Source organism: Muscardinus avellanarius, assembly GCF_963383645.1.
Source record: "Muscardinus avellanarius genome assembly, chromosome: 11".
Lineage (NCBI taxonomy): Eukaryota > Metazoa > Chordata > Mammalia > Rodentia > Gliridae > Muscardinus > Muscardinus avellanarius.
The window spans coordinates 82,083,063-82,110,924 of NC_137797.1; the positions used below are offsets into that span (position 1 = coordinate 82,083,063).

General features: G+C 38.8%; 1 protein-coding gene across 1 annotated transcript in view; it reads left to right on the plus strand.

Annotated features, from left to right (window-relative positions):
* SLC2A13 (solute carrier family 2 member 13) overlaps window positions 1–27,862 on the plus strand; it is a gene marked incomplete at both ends in the record, with an annotated part of 334,048 nt that overhangs the window by 277,799 nt on the left and 28,387 nt on the right. The window contains one exon of the mRNA XM_080706601.1: window positions 12,274–12,399. Coding sequence (XP_080562727.1) covers window positions 12,274–12,399 — 126 coding nt within the window. The remainder of the gene's footprint in view (window positions 1–12,273; window positions 12,400–27,862) is intronic.

The following is a 27,862-nucleotide window of genomic DNA, read 5'->3' on the forward strand; positions in this document are numbered from 1 at the left end:
TGCGCCCAGCCCTTGGGAGCTTTAGATGTTCCCTGCACCAACAAAACTGCTGACTGCCGCCCGGCTGTTCAGTACCTGCTCACCTCGGCTCGCTGTCCACCCCTCCTCTCAGGCGCCTGGTGGCTGGTTGAGTGGGTTGGTCTAGGGCCGTCCGGTGAACTCGCCGCTGCCGCCAGCAGTAAGACGCTGCTTCTGCATCCTAGGCCGCGAGGCCAGAGTACCTCCTCTCTGGATTTGAGCTCTGTTTTGAGTCTCCCTCCTCTCTGGAGCCTGGTGTTGCTAGGGGAGATGTAGGCCGCGCCGCTCCGGCCGCTCTGCGCCGCGGCTCTGGCTGCTCCGCACCACGGTTCTGGCCGCTCTGGCTGCTCCGGCCGCTCTGCACCGCGGCTCTGGCTGCTCTGCACCGTGGGTCTGGCCACTCTGGCCGCTCCGGCCGTTCCGCGACGCGGCTCTGGCTGCTCCGGCTGTTCTGGCCGCTCCGCTCCGGCTGCTCTGGCCGCTCCGCTCAGCTGTTCTGGCCACTCTGCTCCGGCTGCTCCGGCCGCTCCACTCCGCGGCTCCGGCCACTCCGCGCCGCCGCTCCAGCCAATCCGCGCTGCAGCTCTGACTGCTCCGGCTGTTCTGGCTGCTCCGCTCGGCTGCTCTGGCCGCTCTGCTCAGCTGCTCGGAACCGCGACTCCAGCTGCTCTGTACCGCGGGTCTGGCCACTCTGGCCGCTCCGGCCATTCCGCACCGCGGCTCTGGCTGCTCCGGCTGCTCAGGCCGCTCCGCTCCGCGGCTCCCCCCAATCCGCGCTGCGACTCTGGCCGCTCCGGCTGCTCCGGCCGCTCCGCGCGGCACTTCGGGCTGGTTTTTTTCCGGTGACTTGTTTTTCCAGCCCTTTTTCTCTGTCCCTTGTATTTACCGTTTTTATTTCTTTGCTGTGGTGTTTTCTGGCTCTGAAAGGCGCTGGTTTTGAGGTAGTAGAGTTGGATTGTTAGCGGGACTTGTAAGTGCCGCTTTCCTCCGTCGCCATCTTCCCGGAAGTCTTGGATATAATCTTCCTTTGTTTACATTTTAAACCATACACAATACATATATCTTTAGAGAAATGTTGAGATTTAAATAGAAGCTAGTATTTCAGAATAGAGTTAGAAATGAACAAAAATATATTTATGCATTTGTTTTTTGTTTATTGTTTGGTTGGGGGTTTTTTGTACTGGGGATTGAGACCAGAAGCATTTTATACCTGAGCTACACCCCCAGCCCTATTTTATTTTTATTTTGAAACAGGGTCTTGCTATGTTGATAAGAGTCTTACTAGTCTCTCTCTCTCTCTCTCTCTCTCTCTCTCTCTCTCTCTCTCCCCCTCCCTCCCTCCCTCCCTTCCTCCTTCCCTCTCTCTCTCTCTTTCTCTCTCCCTCGGTACTGGGTATTGAACTCAGGAGCATTCTACCCATGAGCTACACCCCTAGTCCTAAATTTTATTCTTTATTTTGGAACAGGGTCACACTAAGCTGTGGAGGGCCTCACTAAGTAGCTAAGGCTGGCCGCAAAACAGTGATCCTGCTGTCTCAGCCTCCCAAATACTGGGATTACAAGTGTTTGCCACCATACTGGCCTCTCAGATTGAGGTGATTGCTAAGCGAGACCCTTAGGGGCATCTCGAGGTAGAATGCTCCTGAATTCACTCAGCAGTACCAAAAAAAAAAAAAAAAAAAAAAAAAAAAAAAAAAAAAAAAGTTAACGCGAATTTAAAAGTTCACATGGCTTGGCTGACTGTAGAACTGATGTTTGCTTTCTCCAGAGCCAAGCTCTTATTTGTAAATATCCTTCCAGCTGGGCATGGTGGTGCATGTGTGTAATCCCTGCATTTGGGAGGCTGAGGCAGGAGGATGGTGCAGGTTTGAAGCCAGCCTCAGCTACTTAGTGAGGCTCTCAGCAGCTTAGTGAGAACCAGTTTCCAAATAAAATATAAAATAGGTCTAAGTGTCTTTCTCCAGAGCCAAACTCTTATTTGTTTCCTTCTTCATTTTGAAATTTAACAGTCATGTAGTATGAATCCTCTACTGCCAGGAGTGTGTATCATTTGGAAATTAGACAGTAATTTCTTATGATCAAATGCCAGTAAGCCTAGAAATAGTTATTTTTGGCATATTTTCACTCTGTCAGTTGTAGTCTATTTAGAACCTTAAAGAGGTTTGCATTTTGTTTTATTAATTTTGTTCACTTATTTTAATTTACCTCTATTTGGCTCAGAAAATTACTTTTTAACTGTTTTAAGGATCACTGTTAGAACATCTTTAATATAAAAATAGTGCTTAAGATAATTAAAATCATAATAAAATATCTTAAAATATTTAATAATTTTGTTTTCCTAAGAGAAGAATGATCATATCTGTGTGGTTTTGAATATGAGAATGTGTTTTATATCAAATTATTGATGGTTTTTTAAAGCCTCAGTTATGCAGGTAGCTGAACATGAAATAAAAGTATTTTAAGGCAAGAAGAAAATATAAATGAGACTCACTTACAAAGCAATATACCATTAGGCAATTCAGATTATATCTTTACACTCAGATGAGAAAATCAAGACCATAAAATCTAAGGTTTTTTTTCTCTATTAAAGATAACTTATTCTTACTAAATATCATGTCAAGGTTATGAATTATACATGTGCGCCTGAATATTTTCCTTGACATTAGTATTTTGCATTACCCCAACACCACTTTACAGATTACTACTGGTTTCATCCACCTTGAGTTTTTACTTTTGGGCAGGATTCTTTGTGAATGTGCCAATAATCAGGGTTGCCAACACTCCAGGGGATAGTGGGCAGATGACTTCCAAGGCCATATTATTTCGTTTCCATCACACAACACAGCTTCCAAAGCAAACACCATTCTAAGGTTTCAAGAGCAGATTGTTCCTCTCACCCTCCAAGAAAATTACACTTTGTCCTTTACATTCAAACATATGATTTCCATGAAAATCAGAAAGCCTCCCAGGCAACTGTGGAAGAACTAATAAGCAAAACAGTCCAAGCAAAACGCATTGTCTCTGTGTGAAGCACTCATGTATGAAAGCCTAGGGCCAAGTATTACAGTGTTTGATTTAAAATGTAGAAAAGATTTGTTCATCAAAGTTTGTTCTTGGCGCATAAGGAGATATTTGGGTAACACTTAACCGTAAAACCACTGATTACCAAAGCAAGCAAACCAGTAAATGGGTTGCCAAAAAGAGAAGCAATCTTAAGAACTGTTAACTCTGACAAAAAGCACAAGAGGTCACTATATAGCAACTTCTTGTTTATGTTAACATAAGAAAAATATATTAAAGCACGGATTGCCCATTTACAAAAAATACTAAGACTAGATTAGATTTCAATCTGTGATATTCCAAACAGTAAGAGTTACTTGGTTCTGAACAAAAGTAGACTCTCATTCCTGAATTCATAACCTAGAAAACAATTTAAGTACTTTTCATTAAAAGTAGTTATTTTATATTATTGTTTTTTCTTTTAAAAGTTAGGAATTTATATTTGTCCATTTTAATATAGCCACAGTCTTTTATGTTAGTTGATCTGAGGAGCAGTTTTTTCTTCTTTTTCATTTTTCCTGTGTGTGTGTGTGTGTGTGTGTGTGTGTGTGTGTGTGTGGTATTAGGGTACTGATGTGAAGTGCTACTACTGTACTACATTACCAGCCCTTTGTATTTTTTGAGACAGGTGTTCCCTAAGTTTCCCAGGCTGACCCTGAACTTGAGATCCTCCTGCCTCAGTCTCCCAAAGAGCTGAGATTACAGGTGGATACTACCAAATCCAGCTCTAAGTAGTATTTCTAAAGTGCTTGGTATGGGCGGGTGGATAAAATCTCCATAATGTTTTAAGCAAAAATTAACTACTTGAGAAACTAAGTAAGTGTTTGCTTTAAGTATTTTTTGTCTTCATTTTAATTTGTCAAATGGGGAAAAATAATTTCCAAAGTCCATGAAAAATGCAGACTAGAAATTAAGTGTATACTTCCTCTCCTCCATATCTGCGCCTATCTCTCTCTCTCTCTCTCTCTCTCTCTCTCTCTCTCTCTCTCTCTCTCTCTCTCCCTCCCTCCCTCCCTCCCTCCCTCCCTCCCTCTCTCTCTCTCTCCCTCCCTCCCTCCCTCCCTCCCCACCTCCACCTCCACCTCTACCTCTACCTCTCTACCTCTACCTCTAGTGATGGAAGCCAAATGTTTGGCTATGGACCCAAGTGTGCTTAAGATGAGGTTGGTCTTCATGGATACCCAGTTCAAATCACTCAGTCCTGTGTACCTCACTTTTTATCATCAATTAACTTGTATTTTATATGTAAACTAAGGAATACTATCTTTTCTAAAACAGACATGCTGAATTGCTTTTGAACTTTTTATTTTCTAATTTTCAGAAGTGTCTACTGTAAAAATAGGTAGTATTTGTGATTATGGTTTCTTGTATATGGAAGAATATTGTATATGGAAGAATATATGGCAGCAGTACTGGGGATTGAACTAGGAGCATACTACCTCTGAGTTATACCCCCAACCCTATTTTTTTCTTTGTGTGTGTGTGTGTGTGTGTGTGTGTGTGTGTGTGTGTGTGTGTGTTACTGGGGATGGAACCCAGGGGCTTTCTACCTCTGGGCTATACTCTTAGACCTGTTTTATTTGGAAACTGGTTCTCACTAAGCTGCTGAGAGCCTCACTAAGTAGCTGAGGCTCACTTCAAACCTGCACCATCCTCCAGTCTCAGCCTCCCAAGCACAGTGATTGCACATGCACCACCATGCCCAGCTGGAAGGATACTTACAAACATCTCACTTTTTTGTAGTTTCTCATTTTCTCTTTTTTAATATACTTTTACTGGTGCATTGTAGTCTCATATCATAATGCAGTTCATAGTGAAAGAGAAATGCAAACACATGGCACTTGGTGGGCTTCCCCTGCTCCCTCCTCACTTTCTCTCCTTCTCCATACAGGATACTGAGACTTTACTGGTAATTTCACATCTGTATATAATGTCAATGAAGTTAGTTCTCTTTTCCCTACTCACAGAACATCTCACTTTAAGAATTTTTGCTGTTAGAGGGACATGATGACACATGCCTATAATCCCACTACTTGAAAGGCTGAGACAGAAAGATGACAGGTTTGAGACCAACCTCATCAACTTTGCAAGGACCTAAGTAACTTAGCTAGATTCTGCTTCAAAATAAAAAAATTAAAAACTAGGGCTAGGGGTGTGGATTAGAGATAAAAGCTCCTGAAGTCAACCTCCAGTACCACAAGAGGAAAAAAGAATGTTTGCTGTTGTATTTTAAAATAGTACAAGCCAGGTCTGGTGGTGCACACTTGTAATCTCAGCACTTGGGAGGCTTAGCAGGAGAATTGCAGTTCGTGGACAGCCTCAAGTACTTAGTGATGCCCTTTGCAACTTGATGAGACCCTGTTTCAAAAATAAAGACTAAAGCCAGCCGTGGTGGCACACACTTGTAATCCCCACGCTTGGGAGGCGGCGACAGGATGATCACACAGGTTCGACGTCAACCTTGCTGGCTTAAGAGACCCTGTTTCCCAAATAAAAATATAAAAATAGGTCTGGGAGTGTAGCCCGGAGATAGAAGGGTTTTCAGGAACCCCAGTACCACCAAAAAAAAAAAAAAATAGAATAAAAATATAGGGCTTGGGATGTACCTCAGAGGTAGAACACCCCTGGGTTTCACTCCTAGTACTGCAAATATATATATATATTGCAAAAGTATAAAATTAGTGCAGTGCTACTCAAAGATACTCTCCCATATTGTACTGCTTAAACTTTGACTCTCTAGGCATGAGCAGGATCCTAACAACCCATGTAGTTAACAAAGGATTCTACCCACTCTATGCCTTGAAATATCAGAAAGTTCTCAATAAGCAGAAGAGTTAGTGTTATGTAAAAAGAGTTTTCAGGAATGCCATGGTGAGCTCCCTAAAAACAGTTTCTGCAGTATTTTTATTCGCCTGTTCATTTATTTTCTGTGACCTACATGCTGATTGTGTGTCAACAAGATAATAATCAGTTTGTAATAATATGTTTTTTCTCTGTGTATTCAGTATGTAACCCAGAGCCTTACATGTTCTAGGCAAGTACCCTATCACTGAGTTACATCCCCAGCCTGGTTTGTAATAGATACATACATTTAATGTATCTGCCAAAAAATCATACTGTAGCTAATAACCAGCATAATGCACAAACAGGCTTGGCCAGTAGAACAGTCCAGATAGGATAGGCATTGCTACCATAACACTGATAACATCAGCAATAATAAAATTTTAGTTTAGCAAAACTCAGCTCATGTCCCACGGACCTAGACTCATGGAGGTGCCATCATTTTAAGATGCCATCTCCTAGAGCAGATCTTCAAGGTTTATCAAAAAGGTGAACTGTGGGGCTAGAAAGCTGAGCCCTAGCAGCCAGCTTCTTAAATTAATTTCTAGTCATTAAGTTTCTTTAATTATTTTTTAGTTGCTTATTTAAAAGTTCATGTGGGGAGAAGAAATCTGATATTTACACTACTGCAGAGAAAAGAGGCTGGGATTCTGGAATCCTTTCCAGTGCTGATGTAGGAATCTGGTCTTTGACAGAGCTCCAGAGGAGTCACGGGTCCCACTTGTAGGCAGTGCTCTCTTTTAAGTTGGATTCCAAGTCACCTGCTCAAGGCATGGGGTGTGAGGGCAGAGATAGTACAAAGTAGAGAAGGTTTAGGATCACCGTCAGGAAAGCTGATCTTACCGTACAGAGCAGAGGGTTAAGTTCATGCATAAGAATTTAATGAGTGAGCAGAGTGAACTTCAAAGAGTAACAATGGGCCCATGGCAGCAGATCACCTTGACACCTGCATCTGCCACCATCAATTTCCAGCATACCAGAGACAGATGCTTGAAAGCTAGACACTGCTCTTAATGCTCCATCTAATTGGGTTTAATTAGACATATTTTAAAAACAAACGGGACATCTTCTAAGGGCTGAATCACACTTGACTGTACAGAATAGAAACTGAAAATGTTCTAAATTAACCCCAATCCGATGTTTGAAAGATTTTTCCAAGGACAGAGAAGAGGACATATTCGGTGGAGACATCTGGTGCCTTGTGAACTTGCATACCAGTTGACTGAATGTAAACAGGCCACCCTTCCTCTCCCACACTAAGCTGCCTCTTGTTCTGCTCGTCTTTGCTTTAGTTGGAAGTGTGTGTGTGTGTGTGTGTGTGTGTGTGTGTGTGTGTGTGTTACTGGGGATGGAACACAGGGGCTTTTCTACTTCCAGGCTATACTCCCAGACCTTTTTTATACTTTATTTGGAAACAGGGTCTCACTAAGTTGCTGAGAGCCTCACTAAGTAGCTGAGGCTGCTTCGAACCTGTGTGATTCTCCTGTCTCAGCCTCCCAAGCTCTGGGATTATAAGCATTTGCCGCCATGCCTGGCTTTGGAAATATTTTTTTAAACTTTAAGACCGGTATTGTTCTAAGTGTATTAATATTTACTTGTTCCTTTTTTGTGTGTATATGTGGTACTGTGGATTGAACTTGGGCATACTGCCTCTGAGCCACCCTCCCACCCCTATTTTAATTTTTAGTTTTTTGAAACAGGATCTCACTAAGTTGTAGGGGGCTTCAATAAATTGCTGAGGCTGGCCTAGAACCTGTGATTATCCTGTCTCAGCCTCCCAACTTTTTCTCATTTCTAAATAGAAAGGACAAAGACAGGAAAGGTGAAACTTCTTTCCCTACAACTAGCAAAAGAAGAACCCCATTGTTTCTGATTGTGGTTTCTGTCTGAATTATGCAAGTTGGGTTTCTGATTGCCTTCTCTCCTGTGCTATATCCGCTTCTCCAGCAGTCCCGTCCCACAGCAGAGCAACATTGTTGGCCATTGTGAAAACAACCCAAGAGCATGTGCATGAATTCTGGGCACACTTATTTACCACAGATTCTCCCTAAATATTGTAATGTTCACTTTTTGAAAATTTGCAGTTTATAAATTTTAAAAAGACTCTCTCCTCTTATGGCTCTTCTATGTTGAGCTTTAAGAAAAATAGCCTCAGAGTTGGTGTTTTTTTTTCAATAACAAATTATTGAAATTATTAACCTATTCCATTTTAGCTACTGATGGAATGCTTGCAAAATGGCAGTGTTTGAACCTGGCAGTTTAAAAACCAGCTTCATGCTGGGCATGGTAGTAGGTCTAGGAGTATAGCCCGGAGGTAGAAGGGTTTCCAGGAACTCCAGTACCACAAAAAAATAAATAAATAAATAAATAAACCAGCTTCAGTCTATTGTACCTTTTTGAAATTAGTTTTACCTTTTTATTTTTATTCTATAAATGACTGATATAATATAAATGACTCAACCCATCCACTCTCCAATATTATATTCTGTAAGTGAACAGAAACAGGCTAAGGAACCTGCCAAAATGCCTGATGCTGGGCCAGGTTCATCCAGTAAACATGTTGTGCATCCAGCCTGCTGTGGGCTGCATGCCATTCTATGGATGCAGGGATGGCAAGCAGGGTCTCCTCCCTTAGGTCTTCACAGTTTATTTTGCAAACCAGTTGGTAGAATGTATCATACATTCTACAGCAAAGGTGTGTACAGAGGAAAGCAAAGGGCCATTTCATGAACTTAACTACATCTGACTTTGTAATTCAAGATACAAACACTTTTGATAAACCTGGGAGGAATCCTTATTTAGTTTTTTCAGTATTTTTGTCTATAACATATGGTCCTTTTGTAAAAACCTTCTTAGTTCATTTCTTTTGAAAGTATAAATTTATTTTTTCTTTTTCTTTTTTTTTCTTTTTTTCTTTTTTTTTTTTTGGTGGTACTGGGATTCCTGGAAGCCCTTCTACCTCTGGGCTACACTCCCAGACCTATTTTATACTTTTTTATATTTAGAAACAGGGTCTCTTAAGCCAGCGCGGCTGGCTTCAAACCTGCGTGGTCCTCCTGTTTCCTCCTCCCAAGAGCGGGGATTACAAGCGTGTGCCACCATGCCTGGTGGAAGTATAAAATTTCTAAAGTGAGGCATAGTAGTAATCTATACGCTTAAAATCAGTATTTAAGAGTAAATATTTGTGAGAGCAAATCATGAGTGAAAAGTAGTTAGCTACTCCTTGAAATTTCTTGAAGCTGTTTTTTTTAAAATGCCATTTCTTAACAACATAGTTTGGATATGCAGTCTTTATAAAAGATAAATTAGCAGACCCCCCCCCAAAGATGTTTAAAGTTTTGTGTTAAAGTGCCAACATGAAATTAGTGATGTCATTATACTTGATAGTATTTTGACATAAAGTAGGGTACATGATGGGGTGTGAGGAGCCAGGTCAAGGATAAGGAACTGGTAGGAAGTCTTGTCTTGCCTCCAGGAGTCTGAGACTCTGAGTCCCGGTCAGATCTGGCAGCCATCAGTTCCCAAAGCATGGCCTATTCCCTGGATGCAAAGGAACTTGAACACTTTTTAACACCTAGCCCCTTTCACTCAGAGAGCCCTATGGCCTGGCGCGGAAAGAGCATAGGGAATACCCGAAAAGACAAGTTTTCATGATGGAATCTCTGGTCCAGAAATGACCTTGAAATCTTCTTTTTCAGAACCTGAATAAAAGAGGTGATGATAAATATAGCTTGATCTGTGTCCAAGTTTTAAGCTGAGAAAGTTCATGGTTGATACCTTCAGTTTTCACTGTGAAGTAGGATGAAGGCGAGAAAAAGTAATACCTTTTCCATACCTATCTCAAAGGTAGTGGCTGACATCCTTAATAAAGGTAGCAAGAAAAAAGCATGACAGTTTTACTCAGTAGAAGTTTTATATGAAATGGAAAACTTCAGAAACGAGTACCCAAAGACCTATGGAAAAAAGTATTGTTGAGGACAAAAGGTATAATCTAACGTTAGTAAACTCAGGGGAACCCAGCAAGGCCTGAATGTTCTAAGTCTTTTTGCCTCCAAGTATAAGCTAGGACTTCTCTGGAATGAGAACCATAGGACCTATTTTGAGGAAAAGTAGAGAATTTTTTTTTTTTTAACTGTAACCAAATTCAGGTGAACAAAGCAGGAGGAGAATGGTCAGAGTGTGACCTCCAAGGTGCCATATTTTCTGATTTTGTATTCTGGGTCCCAAAAAGGCAAGGCCATATTCTAAGACTGTGTACAAGAGTGAGGATTTGAAGAGAGTTGTAACTGTTTGGGATATTAGTTGTGGGAGTGAAGATAATTACCAATTAGAAGTTTCCTGGCAACACTGAATATCCAACCAGAATACTATAATGTATTCTTTGTTTGGTTTGGTTTGGTTTGGCAATACTGGGAATCAAACCATGGGTCCCCATGCACTATACCACTGAGCTACATCCTAGCATGCCGGCGAATGTTTTGTTTTATGAATATGTCTGGTTGTGTTATTTCTCCACCTGTACAGAGTACCCTATATTTAAAAAGAAAGGTGATTGGAAAAAGACAAACATGAAGTTTAAGAGTGGCTTTAATAGAACCATTGAGGATCTAGTGAGTCATTAAGGTGATTTGCTATGAATTTTTTATATGGATGAAAACAAAGTCATGAAGTGAGTGAAGGATCAAAAGAAAAGTGGCACTGACTGTCTCCATGAGGTAGAAGAGCAGTTGTTCTCAGAGTAAGGAAAGAAGGGAACTTGAAAGAATATGTACTTGACTAATCTGCATATGTGATCTATATGTGTGTTCTAGATCAAAGATTACTAGATTATTCTTTGAAAAGCCAGAGAATAATTTTTTTCAGTTTCGTGGGCCTTATAACAACTCTCTGTAACAACTTCTTGAAGCATGAAGACAGTCATAGAAGTTTAGTAAACAAATAGATATGGCTGTGTTCAAGTAAGCTTTATTTACAGAAACAGGTATTTGGCTACTTTTTCTCAAAGGCTGTAGTTTGCTGATCTCTGTCATAGATACTAACAATTTCCAGGATGTGGATGAATTTCAGCTAAGGTAAAGAAAGAATGTTGTAAAACAGGGAACTAAGATTCTTCATCTAGATCTAATAGACATCTATAGAACTTTGTGCTTGATGACAACAGAATACATATCTTTTTCAAGTGCACAAGAAACATTCCCCAGGATAGACCATATTGCTAAGCCATAAGGCAAGACTCAATACATTTAAAAGGAATAAAATCATTCAAAGTTTATTCATAAATCAAAGTACAGTGAAATTAGAAGTTACTAACAGAAAGAAAATGGTACATGTATATTCATGTTTATTGAAGCACAATTCACAATAGCCAAATTATGGAACCAACCTAGACATCCCTCAACAAATGAACGGGTAAAGAAATTGTGGTATAATACACATAGTAGAATTTTACTGAAACATAAAGAACAAAATTATATCATGTGTTGGAAAATGAAAAGAACTAGAAAACGTTGTGCTAAGATCAGTCAGTCTTTTATATGTGGGAGACAGAATGAAAGTTGGAAACAAAACTGCCTTAAGTCAAATGAGGAAACTAATAGTGAAGGAGGGTTGGGGAAGGAATGACAAGGGAGATCTGAAGCTTGAGGAGAAGAGTTCAGTAAGGTCATATCCATACCTGTAGGCATCGCTACCAACCTCCTTCACATGTATGGGGAGGGGAGCAAGGGGAGCTAGGTAGGATGCAGAGGGAGAGAAGCCAAGCGATGTGTTCATATATGTGTGTATCATTTTGAATCTCACTATGATGTATAATTATAATGCACAAATAAAAGTGTTTCTGTAAAAAGGACAAATGCACATCAAATACGGCACATTGTCTTCAATGGCTATATTTGGCTGATAATATTTTGACTTTTTTCTTTAGGAATTTTTGTTGTTATTTGAATTTCCTGTTTCAAGATATATTTGGGAGGAAAATTACTTTCTGGTTTTTGACTTGATGGTATATGGGGAGGAAACATTTATGAGAAATTGACACTTTACTACAACTTGGAACCAGTCAGGGCTGAGTCAAGACCCATCTGTCATTTAGGAAAGCAAGCATATTTGTTTGAAGTCAGCTAGGACTCTTCTTATCCATTCTCAGACCCAAACCCTCCTCAAAGTGGTTTCCAAAGTTGCTGGTGCCAAGAGGAGAGATGACTTTCACCTGGCACAGCACATCTCACTTGCCTTGCCAAACAAGGGCCCAAGCCTACAAATGAAGTAGGAAATACAGGGAAGCACCCGAAATGGGCTGTGCGGTGAACACCAGTTGTCTCTGCCAATGTGACAGTAACTCTTTTCATCTTTCAGTTTCTGTAATGAATGCATGTTAGATCCAGACTGCGGTTTCTGCTACAAGATGAACAAATCAGCTGTCATTGACTCTTCCTGTGTTCCAGTTAATAAAGCATCAACAAATGAAGCAGCCTGGGGCAGGTATGTTACTCATTACAATATACATTACTCACACTGTACGATGAGGTTTCAAAATCAGGCTGATTGCTACGCTTTCAGAATGTGTGCACTTGCAGTAGTTCTTTTTGTTGTTGTTGTTGTGGGGGGGATACTGGGGACTGAACCCCGGGGTGTTTTTTTACCTCTGAGCTATATCCTAGCCTTTTTTTTTTTTTTTTTTTTTTTTTTTTTTTGGTGGTACTGGGGTCCCTGGAAACCCTTCTATCTTTGGGTTATACTCCCAGAACTATTTTATATTTTATTTGGAAACAGGGTCTCTTAAGCCAGCAAGGCTGGCTCCGAACCAGCGTGATCCTCCTGTCTCCGCCTCCCAAGCGTGGGGATTACAAGCCTGCGCCACCACGCCCGGCTCCATCCTAGCCATTTTATTTTAAAACGGGGTCTCTCTTGGTTACAGAAGGTCTCACTAAATTGCTGAGGCTGGCCTGGAACTCGGAATCCTCGTGTCTCAGCCTCCCGAATACTGGGATTAAAGGCATGTGCCACCACACCTGGCTGATAGTTCTTTTAAAGTAGTCTTCATACCTGCATTACTTTGTAGCATATACTGGTGATAGCGGCTGCAAAGAATTGCAACTATAGATTTCAGACTCAGAAGAAAGCACTTAGGCTAGACTGTTGGAGATAGAAACCTAGGCTCCAGACTCATTGCTGCTGGTAAACTACAGTAGTCTGAATCACCAGTATGAGGCAGATGTTGCCAAATACTACCAAGGCAGATTTTCTTACTGCATATTATTTATCTACACTTTAAATTTCCAAACTGTAATTTTCATAATTTAAGTAAAAGACAATTTAAGATTTTTGACAATTTAAATTTTAAAGACAATTTACATTTAAAAGACAATTTAAATTTTCAGAACTGAAGTAAAAGTCAAAGTTAATTAATAACACCTTACATTCTTTCCTAAAACTAAATTTTTCTAGACTACTTTCCTGTAATTCAGTGAAATTAAGCAAAAGAAAGTTAAAAATTGATAATCACTGGCCTGTAACATGTCTGGGAGGCAATAAATCTTTCTCTTTGTCTTTCTGGCAGAACATATTAATTTATAGTTTATAAGTTAAATATTTGTATAGAGTAAATACTTCCCACATTTATGAACCAGTATTCATATCCAAAGGAATATAAAATGTGTAAATGTTATTTGATATGACTTTAACCTTTTCTATGTTTTAAATTCCCATTAAAAAGAACAATATGGTTTCATCCTGTTTACCTCATACTATTGATAAACACAGTGAAATTAGTAAAGAAGTACTGTCTCCTGTGAGCTATTTACTCTAATATTTTACTACCAATCAATATGTTGTCATCTGTAATCACTTTATTAGGGAATTACTCTAAAGAAGTAGAATTAAACTTTATAGTAGTAGAGGAAAAATTCAGACTTTATTTTATTTATTTACTTATTTATTTACTTATTTATTTGTGGCACTGGGGATGGAACCCAGAGTCCTTCTACCTCCAGGCTACACTCCCAGACCTATTTTATATATTTTTTGGAAACAGGGTCTCTTAAACCAGCTGTGGCTGGGTTCGAACCTGCGCGATCCTCCTGCTTAGCCTCCCAAGTGCGGGGATTACAAGCGTATGCCACCATGCCCGACCAGACTTAATTTTAAATATACTAACTATAAAGTAATGCATAAAAGAAATGTAACTATTATTTTTAGTGAACACTTAAAATAACTTCTTTTTTTATTTCTTATTTTTTTATTTTTGTGGTACTGGGGATAGAACCCAGGGCATTCTACCTCCGAGCTACATTCCAGCCCTACTATTTATTTATTTATTTATTTATTTATTTATTTATTTATTTATTTGCAGGACTTGGGATGGAACCCAGGGGCATTTGACCTCCGAGCTACACCCCCTGCCCTATTTTTTATTCTTTATTTTGAAACAGGGTCTCACTAAGTTGCAAAGGGCCTCACTAAATAGTTGAGGCTGTCCATGAACTGTGATCCTCTGGTCTCAGCCTCCGAATGCTCGGATTACAAGCCTGTGCCACCACACCTGCTCTTGTATTCTTTAAAATACAAGGGCCTCACTAAGTTGCAGAGGGCCTCACTAAGTAGCTGAGGCTGACCGCAAACCGCGATCCTCTGGTCTCAGCCTCCTGAATGCTGGGATTACAAATGTGTGACACCACACCTGGTAAATAACTTCTTTTAAAAACACCCAGATTATGATTTTTATCAGCCAGACTTCACTAGTTAGTGAACTAACTAAACATTTCTAGATATACTAGTTTATAGCTTTAAGCTGTTAGATTTTGCGTTGAGTTTTCCCAGTAGGAAATTTAAAAAAAAAAAATGCTGAAAGCTGCTAGCTTGAAATTTTGAATATGTTTTGAAATATAACAAATATATGTAGTTTCCTATATTTCACAGAATTAATTAATTGATATACTTCTTAGATAATTCTACAAATATATAGTTATGGGTACAAACACTAGATGTATTTCATGTATTTCTCTCATTAGAAGATTTAGAGGTCAGAAGCTTCAAAATTGGAATTTTATTCTTAAATTTTGCAAGTAAACTATACTTTTTAGTAAAAATGTACATTAGTGCCTTCATCTTAAAAATATTAATATGGCCGGGCGTGGTGGCGCATGCTTGTAATCCCCGCGCTTGGGAGGCAGAGACAGGAGGATCGCGCAGGTTCGAAGCCAGCCGCGCGCACTGGCTTAGGAGACCCTGTTTCTAAATGAAAATGTAAAAATAGGTGTGGGAGTGTAGCCCGGAGGTAGAAGGGCTTCCAGGAACCCCAGTACCACAAAAAAAAAATTAATATGGCAGCTTATTCTTACATTTTATTTATATTTTGTCCCATTATCCCTTGACTGCATACACAATTAGAGAAAATAAAGCACAGAAATTAGGAAAAATAAAGAACTTTTATGTTCATAGCATATTGTTTCAGGCTCTTTACAAAAAAGAAGGAAAAACTACTCCCATTTTTTTTTTCACTCTGTTCTGGGCAGTACTTCTCCAAGTATGCCCACAGATATTGGTTACATCAGATGCCTTTACCTTGAAATATTTCTAGGACAAGTTTTCCATTTTTGTAGATAAAATAGCACTTACTATATTTTTGTTGGTTAACCAATTGGCAAATTTTATACAATTACTTAAAATGAAGTTATTGGTGGGGGTACTGACAGGGGGCTCTATCATTCCCTTGGATTTGTACCTGAGATACACTATTTATAGACCTATCAAGGACAAGTGTTGAGGAAATCCTCAGCCATATATCATCATCTTTAACTATTGTGTGTCCTAAAAAGACATCAGGTAAGATGGTTTCTATATCTATGTTAAATTTTAATAGAAATTTTAAGTCATTTAGTAGACTTCCAGAAATATAGCAGATAGAACTCATACAAGAAAACTTCTTCTCTCCCATTACTCTCTGAATTCAAGCCTTGTGTCCCCCAAACATTCAAATGGGGATTAATGCCTAGCTGAACTGGAGAGGAATTCCCAAGCACCACAGAGTTTTGTTGAACCCACCCAGAAATATCAGAAAAGAATCTAAGCTTCAAGAATGAGAGGCTAAGATCAAAGTGCTCTGAAGGAGGAAAAGCACCAGACTTTGACTCTGGTGCTATGAGTGATAACCAGGCTCTGAAATAGGGGTAAGAAAAGCTCTAACTCATCTGGGCTAGAAAATCTACCCCGTGCTTGCTGCTCTCCATTCCCTTGGGACCCGGAGTGGAAATAGTGTTTCATACATGAAAGTAAACCAGGGGCTTTTGCCAGGGAGGAGTTTGGTTCCCATTTTGCTGCCCTTGTGAACTGGAAACCATATATTGGAAAAATGAACATTTTAAATGTTTAAATAAATAGAGCTGGCCATTGTGACATGTACCTGTTGTCTCAGGTACTTGGGAGGCTGAGGCAGGATGATTTCTTGAGCCCAGGAATTTAGGGGCAGCCTAGGCAGCAGTCACAAGAAACGAATGAATAAGTACATAAATAAATAATGGGTCTAGATACATCCATAGAATCATGTCAAAAATAAACATGGAATTGACAAAAAGTACAGACCACATCAGCTTGTGAAGGAGAGAAGGCTGTGAATGGTGGACAAATGAATACCTGAAGAACCTATATTACAAGGAGGAAAAAAGGAAAAAATGCAATTTGAAAGAAACTTTAAAATAATCTGTTTAAAAGAAACATAAAGCCTGGTGTGGTGGCGCAGGCTTGTAATCCCCGCGCTTGGGAGGCGGAGACAGGAGGATTGCACAGATTCGAAGCCAGCCGCACTGGCTTGAGAGACCCTGATTCCAAAAATAAAAATGTATAAAATAGATCTGGGAGTGTAACCCGGAGGTAGAAGGGCTTCCAGGAACCCCAGTACCACCAAAAATAAATGAATAAATAAAAAGTTTTAAAAAATGAAAGAAACAAAAGATATCATATACCTTTTCTTTTTCTTTTTTTTCTTTTTTTTTTTTTTTGGTACTGGGGATTGAACCCAGGGTAACTCAAAATCTGAGCTACACCCCCACACCTATTTTATTTCTTATTTTGAAACGGGCTCTCACTACACAAAACTTATCGAGGCTGTCCTTAAACCTGCAGTTTTCCCATTCCAGTCTCTCAAGTACTGGGATTACTGGCATGCACCAATACTCCCAGCTATTATATACCTTTTTAATTATACTGAAATCCATACACTCATAATTTGGACAGTATCTATATAGCTAAATGTGGATAAATGGCATATATGTTATATTTCCACAAATTCTGAATAAAAAATTAACCAAAACTTTAGAAGATGCAATTCTAGATAAATAACAGTGTAGGATGTGATATGGGAACTCAATGTATTTATAATCTGCTTTAAATATTAGTTATTAAGGAGAAAACCAAGAAAGTCAAGCGACTAGAGATTGAAAAAGAGAGAAACTACACAGAAATAAATTATGGTTAAGGGAATTCACAGGAACCCCAGAAGAATTCATTTTAATTTAACTGTTATAATTAAAAATAAGTCATTTAAGCACACCTATTAAAGAGATCCTTATACTGAATTAATTAAAAATATAGCTATACACTGTTTACAAGGGATAGTCACAGAAAGGTAGAAACAAGAGGTCTTGCTAACAAGACCCAAAGGAGCAGAAATTAGAGAAACTTGCATATTTGATCTATGTTATTGAACTTAAAAAGTAGAGACTTTTATTCTTTTCAAGTAAACAGAACACTTGTAAAAATCTGCCATGATCAAACACAAATGATAAAATTAATACATTTAGAGACGTCCAGGAAGATGGTGACAGAGGGAAGCAGCACCTATCAGTCCTGCTGAGACTCAGTTTCTATCGCTAGGGAATTAGTAGCCGGGCATGGTGGCACACACTTGTAATCCTAGCATTCGGGCAGCGGAGACTGGAGGAGCCTCAACTACTTAGTGAGGCCCTCTAAAACTTAGTGAAACCTATTTCAAAATAAAAATAAAAAGTAGGGCAGGGGGTGTAGCTCAGAGATCAAATGTCCATTTCCAGACCCACAAATAAAAAAACAGAAAAGAAAGAAGAAAAAAAAAAATCAGGATACAGCTGAACAGAAAAGAGGCAGGGGTCAGGGACTAGAAGGCTGATCAGAGAGCAGAAAAATACCTAGCCCGCCTCCAAAGGCTGTGGCCGTGGGTGCAGCCACAGCGCCATCTTGCTGCACAACCCCAGACTGCCACAGATACACGACTTGAAACGAAGTGGCTATAGTTCATCAGAATTGTAAGCTCTTCCTGAGCAGACCCTACACAAGTGATAATTTTCCAGGGTCTGAGACTTTTCAATTTGACCTGGCAAAAGTGGGGGTGGAGTCTACTGTTGGACATAGAAGAGATGTGAATTGAAAGACAGCCCCAGGGTCAATCAGACAAAAAGGCCAACAGTCCCCAGGGCTCAGAGCCCTACTTGGACCTCCAGAGACCACCATAGACCACGAGTCCTAGTGATCGAGAAGTTAGACCAACCCAGCCCTAGTTGGCCATACTGGCCACCTGTGTAGACCAAGTCTCAGAGACTTGGTCTACACAGTCTCTAAGCGCTCAGAGACCCAGCAGGAAAGGTTCCAGTAGCACTCAGCGCCTGCACAGAGAGAGACTGACAAGGCCAAGTCTGCTCAGTATTTATATATTTGTAAGATTGAATTATTTTGTTGTTGTTTTGTTTCTTATTCTTTATTTTTTATTTTTGTGTGTATGCTTGTTTGTTTGCTCTCTTCCCCCACCCCTTTTACAAGCCACTTCCCTTGTACATGTCTACTCTCTTCTTTCTGTTTCTTTTTCCTTTTTTTTCTTTCTTTTCTTTTCTTTGTCTTGTATTAAATCTACTTCATATCACTATCCTAAGTACTCCACACTGGTTACTAGAATCCACTACATATTCACTATCACTGATCTCTACCATATAGTACCTTACCTGACTCATACTCTCATTGTATTCAATCCTGTGGCTTTACCCTATTCTTGTATTTATGGCTTCATCACTTTCTTCCTCACTCATCCTTTACTATTAAATACAACACAATTCAACCTTATATATGCCAACTGACACCTACAGACTGAAAGAAATCTATCAAAAGCAAGTAAGATACAAAGTTCTGATATCATGAGAAAGAGGAATAACAAGGAAGCATTGAGCTCCCACAACCTCACAGTAACAGAACCCAACAACACAGAATTGCAGAGATCATCAGAAGAACAAATCAGAAATTTAACAGTAGAAATGATACAGGATTTCTGAAAAGAATTTAGAGAAAGCCTGAAAGAGATAAAGGATATAATCAGTGATGTGAAGGCATCAGTACAAACTATAAACAATAGATTAGGCCACATGGAGAAAAAAATCTCACTTTTAGAAGATGATCACACCAAAAGTGAACACATAGTATATAATTTAGGAAAAACAATTCGATGGCATGAACTAAACATTGAAGAGCTATGGGATTATCTCAAAAGAACTATCCTAAGAATAATAAGCATAGAAAAGGGAATAGAAGATGAAACCAAAGAGATCAACAAAATTTTCCATGAAGAAATGGCAGAAAATTACCAAACATGGAAAAAGAGATCAATACAAAGGAAACTTATAGAACCCCTTTAGACAAGATTAGAGAAAAAGTTCCCCATGCCAAATAATTGTCAAACTGAACAATTTAGAAGCCAAAAAGAGAATCTTAAAGGCAATAAAAAGAAAAGACCAAGTGACATTCAAAGGCAAACCAATTAGTATCACTCCAGACTTCTGAAACCAAGTCATGAAAGCCAGGAGGGCCTGGAGTAACATATTCCAAACTTTAAAAAAAAAAAAAAAACTGCAGTCAAAAATTTCCTACCCAGAAAAATTATCTCAAATTCTGATTGGGAAAAATAACAATAGTCAACATTTATGTCCCAAACATAGGTGCAGCTACTTCCATAAAACAAATAGATAAACCACTAGCCAACCTAATCAAAAGAAAGAAAGAATCCAAATTACAAAATAAGAGAGGAAAAAGATATTAGCACCAACAGTATAGAAATTCAGAGAATTATCAAAAACTACTTTGAAAAACTATACTTCAACATAATAGAAAATCTCAAAGAAATGGACAATTTTGTAAATAAATAAAACCTTCCTTAAACTCTTGACATAGAAAATTTAAAGTAACCAATAGCAATCAAGGAGACTGAAGCAGCAATAAAGAGCCTACCATAAAACAAATGCCTAGATGGTTTCCCAAGTGAATTTTATAAAACCTTTATAGAAAAGCTAATCTCAACATATAGGCATAGGCAAAAACTTTCTCAACAAGACCCCAAAGGCACAAGAAACTAAAAGGTGGGTTAATACATGGGATTTCATGAAACTGAAGAGCTTCTGTACAGCAAAGGAAAATATCAAGAACTTCGACTCAGAGCCAACAGAATGAGAAAATTTTGCCACCTACTCTTTTGACAAAGGACTAATATCTATAATATACACAGAACTCAAGAAACTCAGAACTAAGAAAATAATCCAATAAAAAATGAGCAAGAGAACTAAATAGACACTTTACAAAAGAAGTTCAAATGGCCAATAAATGTATGAAAAATGCTCAACATCATTAGCAATCAGAGAGGCAACTCAAACTATTCTGAGATTTCACCTAACTCCAACTAGAATGGCAATTATTTAAAACACAACAACAAATAAGTGGGAACTCTAATACATTGTTGGTGGGATTGCAAATTAGTGCAACCACTTTGGAAAACAGTATGGAGATTCCTCCAAAGAATGTGAACAAACTTACCATATGACCCAACAATACTACTTCTGGGTATCTACCAAGAAGAACAGAAACCAAACTACCAAACAAATGCATGTATATCTATGTTCATAGCTACACATTTTACCATTGCCAAACTATGAAGCCAGCCCAAATGTCCATCAACAGATAAATGGATTAAAAAGTATGGGATACTTCCGGGAAGATGGTGACCAAGAAAAGCGGGGCTTAAGAGCCCCACTAACAACCAATCTCCATTACCACAAAATCAGCGCCTTTCATAGCCAGAAAACACCATCACCAGAGAAACAAAAAAATCACCAGGCTCCAGAGAGAAAGCGGACTGAGAACAGAGCTCAGAGCCACAGAGGAGATACACCGGCCTCACGCCCGAGGACGCGGCAGCAGCGCCATACTGCCGCCGGCAGTGGTGACTTCACCAGACGGCTACAGCAAGCCGAGGTGACCCGCTGCGGAGCAGCCAGGCGGGATTTCTCGGCGCAGGGAGCATCTAAAGCTCCCAGTGGCTGAGCTCAGCACACGCTGCAGGGATTCAGAGTGGAACTCAAAACCAAGAAGAAATACACCAGCCTCACGGCCGAGGGCATAGCAGCAGCGCCATATTGCCACTGGCAGCAGCAGCAGTGAATTCACCGAGTCCAGTACAGCTACATCTGCGTACTCAACAACAGTGAGTCAAATTGCGGGCCACAGAGGAGAAATCCCAGTACTGTACTCCCTGGGACTTGACCCAGTGGGGGAGTGGCAGTGGCAGAGATATCACACCATAGAAGAACGTGCAACCTGGCACCCCCCACAGTCTAAAGCAGCCTCTTTTGACTCCCTGGGTCGGAGACTCTGTGATACAACCCAGTAAAGGAGTAGTGGGGTCAGAGATACTACAGACTCGAGATCCAAGGGAAGAACCAAGAGAAGGCACAAACTTCCGAAATCATGGGAAAGAGGAATAATACTGGAGCAATGAATGCCCACAACCCCACAACATCAGAACCCGATAAAACAGAAAATCAGAGATTTCTAGAAGATCAAATCAGGAAAATAACTGTAGAAATAATAGAGGTGCTTCAAAAAGAACTCAGAGAGAGCCAAAAAGAGATAAAGGATGCAATTAATGAAGTAAAGACCTCAATTCAAAGCCTGAACAACCGATTAGAACACATGGAGAACAGAATCTCGCTCTTAGAAGATGATCATTCCAAAAATGAATGCATAGTTTCTAATCTAGAAAAAAATATCTGACAGCAGGAATCTGATATTGAAGAAATATGGGCCCATTTTAAGAGAGCTAACCTAAGAATAATTGGAATAGAGGAGGGAAAAGAAAGTGAAACCAAAGGGATCAACAATCTCTTCAAGGAAGTAATAGCAGAAAATTTTCCAAACATAGAGCAAGAGGTTGATACACAGGTCCAGGAAACTTATAGAACTAGCTTTAGACAGAATCGGAGAAGAGGATCCCCACGCCACATAATTGTCAAAATGACCAATGTGGAAGCCAAGCAGAGAATCTTAAAGGCAACAAAAACAAAGGGCCAAGTGACATTCAGAAGCAAACCAATTAGAATCACTCCAGACTTCCCAAACCAAGTCATGAGAGCCAGAAGGGCTTGGAGTAACATATTCCAAACTCTGAAAGAAAAAATCTTCCAGCCAAAAATTTCCTACCCAGCAAAACTTTCTATCAAACTAGATAGAGAAATAAGAAGCTTCCATGACAAACAGAAACTGAAGGAATTTATGTCTTCAAAACCAGAAAATACTCAAAGAGATTAACTACAAAGAAGAAATAGGTAACATACACCAGAACCAGAGAAACAAGATTTTCCATCCAACAGACAACTAAGATTGGTTATCTGTGGAGATTCATTATTTATGTTAGTCTTTTACCTATCTCTAAATGGTATTGTTTGCCTTTATTGTTGTTAATTTTTAGGATTTCTAGTTGGACTATTAATATACCTTCAGATATAGCATTTGGAAATATTTTATCCCATTCTATTAGTAACTTTTAACTCTGTTTACATTGTCTTTGGATATACAATATTTTTTTTATTTTTTAGGGAGTTTGTGTACTCTTCTTTTGCCTGTGCCATTGAAATCATATCCAAGAAATCACTGCCAATTTCAATGTTGTGAGGTTTTATGACCTAGATTTTCTCCTAAAAGTTTATAGTCTTAAGATGTATATTTAGGTCTTTTATCTATTTTGAGTTAATATTTGTATATGGGATTAGGTAAGGGTCCAATTTTATTCTTTTCCATGTAATTATTATTTTTCAACAATATTTAGTTAAAAGATTATTATTTCCACCACCAAATGTTCGTGGAAACCTTGGCAAAAATAACTTGACAATATAGGGAAGAATTTAGCTCTAGGCTTTTATTTAACTCCAATGGTTTCTGTATCTGCCTTTAGAATAGTACTACACTGTTTCAATTATTGTAGCTTTATAAGGTTTGAAATCAGAAAATATATATCTTCTAACTTTGTTCTTTTTCAAGATCGTTTTGGGTATCTAGAGTCCATATTCCATATTAGGATAGATTTTTTTTCTGAAAAATAAATATATAAATATATGATAGTTTCACCTAAAAAATAGAAAAAAAATATTCTCTGGTAAGAAAGAAAGTAAAAAGAAATATTGAAATGTTATCTTTAAGTCATCAAAAGCTTGGTATCAGACAAATGAAACTGTTATGTGAGATTATCATTTTTAATTTTGGATAAATTGCTATAATACTAGATGTCAACCAGTAAGCCAATCATGGGAGGGAGACATGAGGAGAGAATGGGCTGGGGATCTGGTGGGGGCTTGCACCAATAAATAAATAAATAAATAAATAAATAGTATGGTATATGTACACAATGGAATTTTACTCAGCCACTAAGAAGAACAAAATCATGTCATTTACAGGGAAATGGATGGAACTGGAGAACATTATGTTAAGTGAGATTAGTCAATCACAAAAAGTAAGAAATCAGATGCTGTCCTTAATATGTGGAAACTAGGGTGTAAAAGGGTCATATGAGGAACTGTAGATGATGGAGAATAAATCATAGATGAGCAAATAAGGAGATCTAACTGGGGGTGGTGGAAGTGGGAAGAGGGAAATTCCCTAATATACATGATTACATGATATACATTCACAAACATATCAAAGTCAGTTACTAAGCCAGACATGAGAAGGAGGGAATGGAGTGGGAATTGGGTAAGGGATAAAGTGGTGTGTGTGTGTGTGTGTGTGTGTGGGTGTGTGTGTGTGTGTGTGTGTGTAAAGTCCAAATAATATCACACAGGGCATGTTTTCTAAGCAAAATGCCAGTGAATTTACAAAACCTTAAGTTATTTTTACCTCTTGTTTATTTGGATAACTAATATAAATCAAATTAATAACAATGGAGAATGAAGTACCAAAATTAATAGTTAAACAAATCCACAACAAGTTAGACCTAGAACCTAGAGTGAGTCTGTTGAGTAAGTACATGAAAATTAAAAATGAGGGAAAATAATACAAAGAATGACACAAACAATATTTAGAATAAAAAAGGCATTTAACAGATGCATTATATGTACATGTGTGTTCGTTGTGATGGTGTTGCCTGGGGACTTAACCCAGGGGCATTCTACCTCTGAGCTCAGCCTTTTTTATTTATTTATTTTTTTGAAACAAGAGTCTTCCTACATTGCTGAGGCTGTCCTTGAACCTGTGATTCTCCTGTCTCAACTGCCCAAGTACTAGAACTATAGGCATACACCACCCTGTCTTGCTTACATTTTTAAAGCATAAGAAAGAACTATAAATAAGGTTCTCCAGCTCATCTGAGAGCAGGTAAAATGGGGTCAGTTTTCTAGAAAAAGCATAACTTTTTTGACCCACCTAGGAACTTCTGTGAAGTGTCATTTCTATCTGTATTTTGCAGATAAGGATGGTAATGATAAGAGTGTCTGAATGACTCTAAAAGTCAGGAGGCCAGCACACCCACCTCCTTTAGGGTAGCAATAATTAAATGGAAGAAAGATGCACAGTTGAGAATGAATTCATTGTGTATTTTGGCTTTTATTATTTCCTAAATGGTACTGGGCACAGCTAGGCTTCTCTGAAACCCATTTCTCATATGTAAAATGGGAATAATAAAATTGCTCTATTGAACAATATGTTTGCTATGCAGATAAAAAGTATATCTGAAGACAGTTGTAAAACAATGCTTTATATACAAATATCCTGTGTGAATCTTTTTCCTTAGATTTGTCAATAATATACTTTCTGGATTAGAATAGGCATTTCCTATTATTAGAATACTTTTTACTTCTTTTTTTTGTGTTGATTCATCCACCTCCATACCTCCTGACTCTCCATATACACAAATAAATAATCTACTTTGGAACTTCAACCGTCCTGACAAATATATTGCTAGTGATGGTTACTTCATTAATGTACTCATTCAGTGTTTTTTCCCCTATGATCTAGCATTTTAGCTCTGTAATTAGAAACACTAAAATAGCTAGATAGAGCCCCTAATTGGCAGCTCATTGTTTATGGTATTCATTCAGCAAAGATCCTTCTTCTCCCATCTGTGCTCCATGGCATCATGAGCCTGTTCCTGCTCCTCTCCTCTCTCCTGCACAGAAGTCTAATGGAGCCCTTGCCATCTTCCAGATGTCCACTATGACCCCCTGCCTCCTCCTGTACCTTTCCTCATTCTGTGCTTTTTTCCGAAAACTGACACATACCCGGCTCTTTCTTTTTTTATCTCCGCCTGAATTCACATCACTTTTATCTGGATCAGATGGCACTTTTATTAGCTCCAAAAAACAATGCTTATTATAATCCCCTACTGTCCTCTTGCAGTGTACTATAAGATACATGTTATCACCAAAAGATTAATGATAGCCAGAAGGCCTGCTCAAATGCAGTCAAGGCTGACACTATGTCACTGAGCAGAATGGCACAACCACCTCAGTGCACACGGACTAGAACCTTAAAGCAAAGTTCAACCTGATAAGAATAGCTTAGCCAGGCATAGTGCTGCACACTTATAATCCCAGCATTAGGGAGGCTGAGACTGGAGGATCACGGTCAGCTACTTAGTGAGGCTCTCTGCAACTTGGTGAGACCCTGTTTCAAAATAAAGAATAAAAAGTAGGGCAGAGGATGTAGCTTAGAGGTCAAGTGCACTCTGGGTTCCATTCTTAGACCCGCAAAAAAAAAAAAAAAAAAGAAAAAGAATAGCTTAACCTCCCCTTTAAGAGACACCTGGAAACCAACTCATACTGAACACAAAGGTAAGGAGGAAGCATCCCCAAGCTCTGAGAATGGTCCCCGGAAGGAGACCCCCAGGCTGGATGGTGCTGGCCTATGTCACCTGGTGCACCTGTTTTCCAGTTTGTAAGCACACCACCAGGGTAGCCTGTTGAATATCAGACCTGGTCTAGGCGCTTTCTTTGATGAGAATCAGGCCAAAGGGAGAAATCACCCTGGGGAAGATGGTGAACTAGGACCAATGAGAACATGATAATTATACTGGCCTGTTTTCCTTCTTTCTTTCTTCCTTTCTTCCTTCTTTCTTTCTTCCCCTCTTTCTTTCTCTTTCTCTTTCTGTTGCGATACTGTGGATTAAACCCAGGAGCATTTTACCTCTGAACTACACCCCACTCCATTTTATTTTTTATTTTGAAACAGGGTAACACTAAGTTGCGGAGGGCCTCACAAGTTGCCTAGGCTGACCATGCACTTAGGATCCTCTGAAGCTTCTCAAGTACTAATACGGCTTATATTATAGAATTCTGTGTTCATTGTCTCTTATCTAGATTATAGATTCCATTGTGTTCTGAACAATTGGTGCTCTGTCCATATCCATAATTTTGTATGTATAAATATATGAAATTTACTGTAGTTCTAAGTGAGAGGACATGGTGTTCTGATCACTTAATTTATCTCTACTACATTCATACTTACTTCCAGGAAACAAACCTGTTAAAGAAAAGGCAAGAGTAATGCAATTTAATTAATATACAATGTTATTATTTATCTGGGATTATTTTAAAATTTTTTCAGTAAACAGAACTCAGGTGGACCCTACCACTGAACTAAATCTCTAGCCCTTTGTATTTTTTATTTTGAGACAGAGTCTCATGAAATTGCTGAGGCTGGCCTCAAATTTTTAGTCATCTTGAATTGCTTGGATTACAGACATGGACTATCATGCTTGGCTGCTACTTTAGACTATTTATTTATTTATTTTGGTGGTAGTGGGGTTCCTGGAAACCCTTCCAACTCTGGGCTACACTCCCAGACCTAATATATATATATATTTTTTAATATATGTATATATATTTATACATATTTTATATATGTGTATATATATATTATATATAATACATATATATTAAGCCAGGGAGGACTGGCTTCGAACCTGCGTGTTCCTCCTGTCTCCGCCACCCAAGCATGAGGATTACAAGGGTGTACCACCATGCCCAACCTACTTTAGACTATTTAAAATAATAAAAGATATACTAATAAAATTCAGCCATGTATCTCAAGTATGTTACTGTATATTATATATTGCTTTATAGCTCTACTACAGGAAAAATAATTTAAAAAATTATTGGAAAAGCTGTGCATGGTGACACACACCTGCAATCCCAGTACTTGGGAGGCTAAAACAGGAGGATGACAAGTTCAAGGCCAACATTCAGTAACTTAGTGAGACCCCCATTTGAAAATAAAATATAAAAATAAGGTTAGGAATGCAGCTCAGAAATAGAATTTCTCTGCATTCAATCCCTGGTACAAAAAAAAAAGGAATATAAGTTTTTAAAATAGACCCAAATGACCCTGTGGATTTCAGAGATGTTTGTGGTGATTTTTCCTTTTTTATCTCTAATTGTATTAATGTGATCTTCTCTTTCTTTTGGTTAGTTTGACTAATTTATCAATCTTATTTTCCTTTTCAAAGAAACAACTCTTTGTTAAATTATTCCTCTGTATTTTTTATTCTCTATGGTTCTACTCTTAATAATCTTTTCTTCTACTTTTTTATACTTTTATTGGTGCATTGTCATTATACCTCATACTGAGATGTAAAGTAATTGGAATATACATGCACACATCCCTTTGTGTGTTTCCC